Here is an 11,321-nt window from a genome sequence, read left to right on the forward strand (position 1 = left end):
TTAGCTGGAACCAATCTTCAATATATATCTCGAATAACACACCATTAGTGATACTCGTACATCTAAGCCATTATATTTGATTTAAAGAACCTCAGAACACCGCTCCAGCTCCATGCAGTCATTGCCATACGCTTGACGTGCAGGTTCGTCACAGGTTCTGTATTACTTATTAACTATCCAATTTAAATAATTTAATTTAGTCTTAATTTAAAGCAGGGGTGTCCAACCTGCGGCCCGAGGGCCACATGTGGCCCCGTGAAGTATTTTGTGCGGCCCTGGTCGAGGGCAATGCAGTGTTTTCCTCTGCTGCCCCTGGGTGTTTACCATCTTGCCGGCTCCCTCCTCTGTCTTGCTGCAGCATTTGCGCGGCCCCAGAAACATTTTTTTCGGCCCTGATTTAAAGGGTTCATAGACAACAGCGCGAAAGACAAAGGCGCACCCGGACAATTGAGCGCAGCACGGAGGCGCGCACCGCTCAAAATTACTGTTTTTAGGGGCTCCGACGGGGGTTTTTGTTGGGGGAACCCCCCCACTTTACTTAATAGACATCGCGCCGGCGTAATGGGGGGTTTGGGGGGTTGTAACCCTCCACATGTTACTGTAAACTTAACTTTTCCCCTAAAAACAGGGAAAAAGTGAAGTTTTCAGTAAAATGTGGGGGGTTACAACCCCCAAACCCCCACAACGCCCCCACAACGCGGCGCGATGTCTATTAAGTAAAGTGGGGGGGGTTCCCCCCCACACCCCCGTCGGAACCCTAAAAACAGTAATTTTGAGCGGCATGCGCCTCCGCGCTGCGCTCAATTGTCTGGGCGCGCCTTTGTCCCGGCGCGCTTTTGACCTGACACCGATTTAAAGTGTAAACTTAAATATCTTCATTATATCTTAAAGGCTGTTAGTACTTAAAACTTTTTTTTTTCAAGTACTTAGCTTATTCATGTAGTCTTAACCATTGGGATATTCAGTCCACCTGATTATTCCGATGCTTAAGACCATATGAATAAGCTAAGTACTGTACTTGGAAAAAAAGTTTTAAGTACTAACAGCCTTTAAGATATAATGAAGATATTTAAATTTATACTTTACACTTTAAATTAAGACTAAATTAAATTATTTTAATTGGATAGTTAATAAGTAATATAGAACCTGTGATGAACCTGCACGTCAAGCGTATGGCAATGACTGCATGGAGCTGGAGCGGTGTTCTGAGGTTCTTTAAATCAAATATAATGGCTTGGATGTATGAGTATCACTAATGATGTGTTATTCGAGATATATATTACTAATTTAGGACATCACTAAAGGACACAAGAGCAATCTGGATTAATTACTGACTGCATTAAATCTGAGATTTTTTTTTTTTTCTTTAATGCAAACATTTACTGACACTCAGAACTGCTACAACATGATTTATTGTGTTTGAGAAAAAAAGACAGGTTTTCCTGCTGAACATCTGTAATTAGCTGCCCTAACAATTACACATATTTTCAATACCACATTCATAGTAGAGAATGACATGGTAACAAAATTCACCACCATTCCTGTCCCTGCAGATAATCGCCGGGAAACCATCCAGTGTCATTCTTTAGTGTCTGTCTCAACCTCAGTCCTTCAACACCAGCATTCTTCAATGCAAGGCTTGAGAGTCAGTGGCTTTGCCTATTCATACTCTGATTCTTGTGTGAGTCAAGTATAGAACAATGAAGCCATTGTGAGATCACTGATGGGGTTGGCTTTTAGGCATTGGTGGATTGAGGCATTATGACATCACAATCTGAGCAGAGAGCAGCTGAATGCAGGAAGTGGAGCAGCCAGGTAAACAAAAAAACAACCAACCGAGCGAGCCGGGCCACTGAGAAAGCGCGGGAGGCCTGGCCCGGGCTGCGGACGGGGACGGAGCTGGGGCGGTGAGCCTTCCCTGCGGATGTCCGCTGAGACAAATAGCTTTCCAGGGGCTACGTTTCGCTCCCTCTGCCACAATTTCCTGTTTCCGGCAGGGCGGGACATGGCACATGGAAAGAAGTTGCGGCGGAGGGAGCGGGATGTCGAGCGCTGTTTCCACAAAGAGCGCCTCCTGCCCCCCCCCCTCTCCGGAACGAATCAAGAAATGGAGCCGGGCCACCCTCCGTGACAGACCAGAGGAGTCCGAGTCCTTTGCCGCTCACCCCCCTTCCCTTCCCGCGGACCCGACTACCTTGGCAATTTAAGCAGCGTGTGCAGCAGTCTTCACACGCTGCTTCGGGCCCTTCTACTGCCCTGATTTGCTCTGCCGCATCTCTGATGATGTCATCAGGGACGTGCCAGAGTAAATCAGGGCAGTAGAAGGACCCGAAGCAGCGTGTGAAGACTGCTGCACACGCTGCTTGAATCGCCGGGTAGGTAGTCGGTTCTGTGGGAAGGGAAGGGAAGGGAAGGGGGAGGCGGCAAGGACTCTGGGGAGAACGGCAGACACCGGCCCTGTACTAACTCCCATGGACAGGGGGAGCAGGAACAGGTGCTGATGGACGGCGGGGGGGGGGGGGGGGAATGAAGGGAGGCCTATTGCTGGACAGAGGGAGCAGGAAGAGGTGATGATGGACAGGGGGGAAAAAAAGGAAGGGAGGCTTATTGCTGGACAGGGGGAACAGGAAGAGGTGCTGATGGACAGGGGGGGAAAATGAAGGGAAGCCTACTGCTGGACAGGGGGAGCAGGAAGAGGTGCTGATGGACAGGGGGGGGAAATGAAGGGAGGCCTACTGCTGGACAGAGGGAGCAGGAAGAGGTGATGATGGACAGGGGGGAAAAAAGGAAGGGAGGCCTATTGTTGGACAGGGGGAGCAGGAAGAGGTGCTGATGGACACGGGGGGGGGGAATGAAGGGAGGCCTCCTGCTGGACAGGGGGAGCAGGGGCTGCTGCTGGATAAGGGGAGCAGTGAAGGGGTGGTGGTGGACACAGGGGAGGTAAAAAGAAGGGAGAATGGACAGGAAAAAGCGGCTAAGGAGACAGAGAGAGAAAGAAATAAAGACAGACACACATATATTCTAGCACCCGTTAATGTAACGGGCTATAAAGCTAGTCATTCATATTTATTGATACATCTAAATATGTAGATAATCCTCATTTAACTGGGCTGCTTATTGAAAGATGTTTTAATAACAGATTATGAAGCTATGAAAGTGATATAAAATAACCGCACCTGGTATCCACTAAATCGATTTGACATCCCTAAGCAGGATTTTTTTTTTTTTGTATTAGTAAGCTACAAGAAAACCATAGTTCATACTTCCATTTGAAGATAATGCTTAACAATAAGTTATGAATAGAATCGAGGGTTTATTTTCATTATATATGTTCCAACAACACCTAATTAAACCCAAAATCTATCATTTTCTCTTTGAGAATCATGTTAAACCAAACGACGTCAACATTTCTGAACTTTTAATTACAAGACGGTGTATGCCCGAGACTGATGCCACAATAAGATAGTAATAAACTGACTGTATATATTTTTATTTATTAAAAAAATTTATATACCACCTATAAACAAAGCGGTTTCCATAAAGATAAACATACATAATTATAAATACAAGACAAAATTACAATTCTAAAATTAGAACAAAATTACAGTTCCATTAATTACATTCTCAGAAAAAAAAAGGAATACCCTTCTCTCCCAGCAAACAACAATAAGTATCCTATAGGCAACTTATAACAGATAATCAGCCTACATATTGACTCAAACAAACAGAGTCAAGACAGAAGCAACATTTTTCAGGAAACGTATTACAATGTAGGCTGGTACTGTTCTACTGTTCCATGGATGAATGATGAGACACTTCGAAGACAGGCACTAACCCTCTCTTCTATTAAATTGCGCTAGCAGTTTTTTGCAGAGAGCCGCGCTGAATGGTCCGAGCTGCTCTCGATGCTCATAGGAACTCTATGAGCAGTGGGGGCCATTCAGCGCAACTCCCCATGCTAGAAGCTGCTAGCGCAGTTTAATAGAAGAGGCCCCAAGTCTAAATCCACCTTACTTATTCCTGGTTTAATTATTCTTAAAAAGGAATAGATACGCCTGACTTTTATACAAATATCCCTCTTTTGCCCAATGCGCATTAGTGCATTTTTCTTTCTCTCTGGTAACCCCAAACTATTTGTGAAGAGTTGGTGCGGTAAACAAACCACTGAGGGCTGTAAAGATTTCCGAGTCTGCAGCTGCATCTTTTCCCCCTTTAAAGATGCGATAGCACAGCAACTCCATTGCAGCCGCAATTTCAGGTACTGACGTTGTTTTTCACACTTCCGTTTCTTCCTTGTTGTAAATCAGGTTGTTGACGTGAAAGTTGTTCACAGGGGAAATACTAAGCCCAGCTTGCCGACTGGAAACATTGCAGTTCATTCTGGAAAGGGCCTGAGGAACCAGTTCGGGGTAATGTACCAGGCTAGGCGAAGGGGAATTAGAACCGAGTCCCGATACATGCTGCCTTCCATAGGCGAGGTCCCCTACCAGGCTGCCCGAGTACGCCCTAGAGAAGCCACTGGCACCAGTCAGCATAGCGCTCATACTGGAGGCAAAGTTGGTAGAGCGCGGGTTGGAGTCTGGAGTTTCTGCTGGAGAAGCTTTGGGCTCCATCCCAGAAGTAGGGGAACTCCGTGGCTCCATGGATCCAGATCCCTGAAGGCCAGCTCTGTCTGCAGGTTTGAAGGAGCCGTCTCTCTTCTCGTTAGCTCTTTCAGCACCTCCTGAAGCACTCATTCCCACACTTCTTTTCCTTTTCCTTCTAAAATTTCCATTATCGAACATTTTCTCACAGTTGGCGTCCAAAGTCCAATAATTTCCCTTACCTGTAGAAAAAAAAGAGATAATTTCAGTAGATGTCTTTCAATTATTTATGTCTCAGAAAAGGTTTATTTATTTATTTTTTGAAAATTTGGTTTGAGAAATAGATTCCGATCATTAGAAAAGATCATTTTTTTAAAAAGCACAAAACTTTAATCATACTGCAGAGATATTTTAAGAGCCCTTTTTACTAAGCAGCTAAGGAGGAGTTTTAAGGGCAGTAGACAGTCATGCAGGCCTAGGCTACTGTCAACTGTAAAAATACCTAGTGTACCTGAATGAAACTCACCTTGAGATACTACTGAAAAAATGTGTGAGCAAAGTCCAAATTAATAATAATATAAACACTTTACCTGCGGAGACAGGATTGGACCAAGTCTGGACTCGACAGGGGTGTGGAGTGCTTTAACAGATATCACATGCACTAGAGAATGACACAGGGACCAATTTTTCCGCGTCCCCGCGGGAACTCATTTTCCCATCCCGTCCTGATAAGTTCTTTTCCTGTCTTTGTCCCATTCCTGCAAGCTCCATCCTCATCTGGACAAGCCTCAAACACTTTAAAATCATAAGTAGCAACATTCTAGAGCTCAGACTGTGATGTCACAATGCCTCATTCCACCAATGCCTAAGCTCCGTCCTCATCTGCACAAGCCTCAAACACTTTAAAATCATAAGTGCCCAAGGTTTGTGCAGTTAAGACAGAGCTTAGAGGAATGCGGCAGGGACAGCAACAAAATCTGCGGGGATGGGATGGGGACATTGATTTCCTGCGGGGACGGGGATAAATTTGTCCCTGTGTCATTCTCTAACATGCACTGCTGATTGTGCAGCTGAACTTACCAGTAGGCCATAACCCTACCAGCAGACTGGCGCAATACTGACACAGAAGGTGTGCTGGCGCCAATTCCCAATCCCCTCTGCACAAACTAGGCACCTTTGATCCCCCTTCCCCTGTAGATTCTGACACCCCCCAACCTCTAATCCCCCTCCCCTCCCTGTACATAAATTCAAGGCATGTGCCATGCATTTGCCCTACATTTACTGCACAGGGCAGACAGCATTGGTGGCTGTGTTGCATGCCTGGGTCAATAGTGCTGTCTTTGCCCTGTCGTGTATGGTAAATGCAAGGCAGATGCAGGGCATGCCCCCCTGCATTTACGGCACAGCCTTTGCACACTGCCACATGGTGATTTTGCCATTAGGCATGGGGTAAGTGCAAAATTAACTGTGGCTCTAATTCTGGGGTGGGGTTGAGAGCTTGGTGGCTATGGGGGAGGGGAGGGTTGGAGGCTGCCAGGATGGTCAAAGGATCAGAGGTTGCAGGGGGACTTGGAGGCAGCTGGGGGTTATTGGATCACATAACTCCTTTTTAAAGGAAATTACATCGGCTTTCGATAGAGGCTAGGGTTATATTCAAGTTTGGATTACTGTATTACAAGGTGTTTGGTTTTACAGCTAATTATCTGAAGGACCATTTTGAACTGGTAATATCAAAATGGTCCCAACATTTTAAAATCTTATTTCATGTTCCCTTCTGTAAAGGACTGTCGATATAACATTTTTGTTGATAGATTACTTTCAGATCAGGCTACAATCATGGACAAGGAATTTTGGGCTAGATTCACTAAGGCCAAGGATCTGATCTGATCCGTGAGCGATCCAATCTGATCCATGGCCAGGGGGTGATTCACCAAGTGCCCTCATGCAAATGAGGGCAATCGGAATCACACCCCCAACCGACCGCACGGATTACTCCCCAGCGATCCCGACGCAAGCGCAGACCATCTGTAGATGGCCTGCACATGTGCTGGCCCTCCGGCAGAAAGAAAACATTTAATATTTTTGGTTTTTCATTTTTTTTGCGAGCCCGTGTTTTTAACTCGTGGGTTAAAGCCACAGGCTTGCATTGCGGGGAAGGGCAGAAGAGTCGGGACAGAGAAGAGCGGAGAGTCGGGGCAGAGAGCAGGGCAGCAAGAGCCGAGAATCAGGGCAGAGAGAAGGCCAGTCAGAAAGGACCTGGGCGATTGGTCCTCAGCAGTCGCTTATTTTTCGATCGGCCATCCCAGCCGGTGTCCCTGTATTTGCATGCCGTGTCCCCTCATTTGCATGCATGGACTGGATCGTACGCGGATCGGTTCGGGAGTAAGGTTAATGAATCGGGTTGGGGTCACTAAGTGATCACAACGTGGTTGGTACAAGATCAGTGTCCTCAGTGAATCTAACCCTTAGTCAGCTAATAGTTAATGCTACTTCATATAAACATTTCAGGAAACTCTTGAAAACTTACTTATTTGATAGATTTCTGTAATACACAATTATGACATACTAATTTGCTTTTGTAGTTCCTGAGATTGTCTCAGAATCTTAAAGCTGTGAACCGTAGTGAACTAAGAAAATAAGAATAGCCTTACTGGGTCAGACCAATGGTCTTTCAAGCCCAATAGCCCGTTGTCACGGTGGCCAATCCAGGTCATTAGTACCTGGCCAAAACCCAAGGTGTAGCAATATTCCATGCTACCAATACAGGGCAAGCAGTGGCTTCCCCCATGTCTTTCTCAATAACAGACTATGGACTTTTCCTCCAGGAACTTGTCCAAACCTTTCTTAAAACCAGCTACGCTACCCGCTCTTATTACATCCTCTGGCAACGCGTTCCAGGGCTTAACTATTCTGAGTGAAAAAAAATTTCCTCCAATTGGTTTTAAAAGTATTTCCCTGTAACTTCATCGAGTGTCCCCTAGTCTTTGTAATTTTTGACAGAGTGAAAGATCGATCCACTTGTAACCATTCTACTCCACTCAGGATTTTGTAGACTTCAATCATATCTCCCCTCAGCCGTCTCTTTTCCAAGCTGAAGAGCCCTAACCATTTTAGTCTTTCCTCGTACGAGAGGAGTGCCATCCCCTTTGCCATCTTGGTCGCTCTTCTTTGAACCTTTTCTAACGGCACTATATCTTTCTTGAGATAAGGAGAACAGAATTGAACTCAATACTCCAAATGAGGTTGCACCATGGAGTGATACAGGGGCATTAAGACATTCTTAGTCTTGTCAACCATCCCTTTTTTAAATAATTCCCAGCATCCTGTTTGCTTTTTTGGCTGCCGCCGCACATTGGGCGGAAGGTTTCATCGTATTGTCTACAATTACACCCAGGTCCTTTTCTTAGGCACTAACCCCCAAGGTGGACCCTAGCATCCGGTAACTGTGATTCAGGTTATTCTTCCCAATGTGTATCACATGCATTTTAACAACTTTGAACTATATTAACAACATAAGAACCTAAGAATTGCCGCTGCTGGGTCAGACCAGTGGTCCGTCATGCCCAGCAGCCCGCTCCCGCGGCGGCCCTCTGGTTAAAGACCAGTGCCCTGACTGAGACTATCCCTATCAGGGTACGTCCTTGTTCAGCAGGAACTTATCTAACTTTGTCTTGAATCCCTGGAGGGTGTTTTCTTCCATGACAGACTCCGGAAGAGCGTTCCAGTTTTCCACCACTCTCTGGGTGAAGAAGAACTTCCTTTTGTTCGTACGGAATCTATCCCCTTTCAACTTTAGAGAGTGCCCTCTCGTTCTCCCCACCTTGGAGAGGGTGAACAACCTGTCTTTATCTACTAAGTCTATTCCCTTCAGTACCTTGAATGTTTCGATCGTGTCCCCTCTCAATCTCCTCTGTTATACTAACAACTTTGAACTATATTAGGTTATGCAGTATACAAACGAAAAATTAATGTAATGGAAGCTGCAAAGGGATCTAAGGCTATGGGAGATAAACTGTGGGGTTGGAAAGGGTGCCAGCTTTGTGTGTATGGGGGGGCACATCCAGTGTTAGTGTCACAGTTAGCACTGAGGCTGTTCCATGCCGCTGTGGATTAGCATGGAGGATCCACAGGTTTTATTTGGCCCTGCCATGTAAAGAGGTGCCCCGACCTTAGCTGTCTGCCCTGTACGATAAATGCAGGGCAGATGCAGGATACGCAGCCTTAAGGCATAGCTGCATTAACGTATTTTAGCCACATTTTCTATTCAAACACTCAGGTTTTGTATTAAACCACAAAATATGCATAATATAAATAAAAGGTTGAAATCAAAATATATAGTGTAATTAAATGGATGAGAGATTAAGATTGGGACAATGTTTTACAAAGCGACGCAAAGCATCTTTAGTTCAGTTTATAAACAAAAAGACAAAAACCAACACAATAATTTAACACTCATGGTTAGGTGATGTCCTGTACATTCAAAGGACAAATAGGAGGAAGGGGAAAAAAATAAAAAAATCTTTCCTTACCTGGATCATTTTCATCTCTGGGCACCTTCTTGAAACAATCATTCAGTGACAAGTTGTGTCGGATGGAGTTTTGCCAGCCCGCTTTACTTTTCTTGTAGAATGGGAAATTTTCCGCCACGTACTGGTAAATTTGACTTAAAGTCAGTTTCTTGTCTGGTGCCTTTTGAATAGCCATAGCGATGAGCGCAGAGTACGAGTAAGGTGGGCGCACCATTTTGAAAAAATCCTGTTGGCCCGACCAAGAGAACCAGTTGAGATCTGCACCTCCAAACCCAGAAGTGGGGGCCATGAACTGTCTCCGAGCGCCACCGTAACCAGTAGGGACGTAAGAGGCCCCGTTAGTCCCCCCCAGGTAAGGAGGCGAATTAATAGCTGCACCGTTGATCCAAAGGTAAGGGCTGGGGGTTGGAGCACTGCACTCGCCCAGCCCGTAGCCTTGTGGAAGGGTGGGTGGCCTCTGAGGGTGGTGGTGGTGATGCAGGTTTTGCTGGTACCTACTGAAATTATCACAGTACACTGCCATCTCTAGTAAATCCTGAGCATTTGGATGCAGGAGGGAAGCTGACTGGGGATTTGTAGACTGCTGGCCAAAAGCGTTCATAATTCCCTGTGACAGGTGAAGTTGAGAAAGAGAAGGTCCCTCCGACACTCTTTGGGGGCAGGACACTTGAGGGGGTTTCAAGAAAACAGCTAGTGCAGAAGTTGCGGACGGTCTCGCAGCAGAGCTGGGGAAAGAGGAGCAGCAAGGAAGCACCGCCCCCACCTCCCTCTTTAATTACACACAACAGTTCACACCTCTTCTAGGACCTGGCCGGACAAAAAGACGGATACGTTTCGTTCTTTTCCTTGCCTCAAGTAATTTAGACGCACAGTGCAAAATGTATCAGGTCTTATGTGCTTTATAGACTCTCTTGAGCGTTGACATTCCTTAATAACCAACTGGCCAGAGTGCTAAATAGATTAGAGGTCCTCACTCTCTGTTAGCTTATGATTCTATAAAGATTGTTTCTTTTTGATGTACTCGCATTTAATTTACATCTTGGATCCATTTGAGGACTTGAGAAGATTTATGTTAGGTTATTTTAATTTACTTTTGACAATTTTCTTTTCATGAATCATCTTTCTGTACAAGTTTATCTTGATTGTATAAACTTGGAAACTTATAAATAAATAAAAAAAAATAACCGACTGGCCTCGGTTTCTAAAACTATCCAATCCTGCGCTACCCCCTCCCACCTCCCCTCAAAAAAAAACAAAAACAAACAACAACAAACAATCATTAATTTTACTATAAGAAAAATAAAATAAAAGGTTTGATCTCACAGAGAAGCCAAAAGCCAGTCAGGCATGTGTACCTGATGAAAAAAGCCAAGAAGCTTTCAGGTTCATAAACAAGTTGAATATCCTGGTCTGGTAAGTTGGAGCTGTAGGCTGTTTTGCTTCCCAATAAAATGGACAGAAATAAAGGTTAAGACATTAAAAAACAAAAACAAACCCCAAAACCCATAATCCCCAAATATAAAATGATGACCCTTTTCATATTGACTAGCTTTCAAGAGCCAAAACCGGCTTTCTCAGGTCAGATGAAAGACTTCCAAAAGGGAGCTTCCCCAGGTTAGGGGTGGGGGTGGGGGTTCACCTTTTTTTTTTTTTTCTTAATGCAGGATAGAATTACTAGATTTTGCCAGAAGAGGAAGAAAGGTCCTGGCAGCCTTTGTTTACCAGAAAACAACTGGGTTTGGAAAAGAAAGTATCATTTTCTTGTTCAAAGGTGTGTGAGGGAGCGCTGTCCCGGAAGAGAAAAGCGACGCATGGGGGGTCGATGAAATCGGTTGTGTTTTTATTATTCTAAATCAGGGGTAGGGAACTCCGGTCCTCGAGAGCCGTATTCCAGTCGGGTTTTCAGGATTTCTTCAATGAATATGCATGAGATCTATTTGCATGCACTGCTTTCAATGCATATTCATTGGGGAAATCCTGAAAACCCGACTGGAATATGGCTCTCGAGGACCGGAGTGCCCTACCCCTGTTCTAAATCAAAAGCGTTGAAACGTTATCGACTGTTTCCAGAACTAGGCATTACTTTTCTAACATGAAACCTATCGATTTGCATTTCAGTGCAAGCTGCAGCCTGCTCTGATTTTTAAAGATGACTTCTTCCTTTAAGAAGTGAAATCTAAGCAGCCTCAGCTAAGTTTATACGTTTATG

The 11,321-nt window shown here is 44.9% G+C and overlaps 1 protein-coding gene across 1 annotated transcript; it reads right to left on the bottom strand.

The window, feature by feature from the left end:
• Positions 1 to 3,215: 3,215 nt before the first annotated feature.
• Positions 3,216 to 10,317, bottom strand: FOXI2 (forkhead box I2). The gene is made up of 2 exons (XM_033942543.1): positions 9,113 to 10,317; positions 3,216 to 4,825 (listed from the first exon to the last, which is right to left on the bottom strand). Exons 1-2 carry the CDS (start codon positions 9,711 to 9,713, stop codon positions 4,275 to 4,277), a joined length of 1,152 nt encoding a protein of 383 aa, XP_033798434.1. The 5' UTR covers positions 9,714 to 10,317; the 3' UTR covers positions 3,216 to 4,274.
• Positions 10,318 to 11,321: the final 1,004 nt, after the last annotated feature.

Source organism: Geotrypetes seraphini, chromosome 4 (genome assembly GCF_902459505.1).
Source record: "Geotrypetes seraphini chromosome 4, aGeoSer1.1, whole genome shotgun sequence".
Classification (NCBI taxonomy): Eukaryota; Metazoa; Chordata; class Amphibia; order Gymnophiona; family Dermophiidae; genus Geotrypetes; species Geotrypetes seraphini.

Excerpts from the sequence above, each read along its gene's own strand:
- FOXI2 (XM_033942543.1), bottom strand. The coding sequence starts at position 9,713 with ATGAACGCTTTTGGCCAGCAGTCTACAAATCCCCAGTCAGCTTCCCTC. Across the intron at positions 4,826-9,112 it reads CAGAGATGAAAATGATCCAG|GTAAGGGAAATTATTGGACT; the intron begins GTAAGGAAAGAT and ends TTTTTTCTACAG.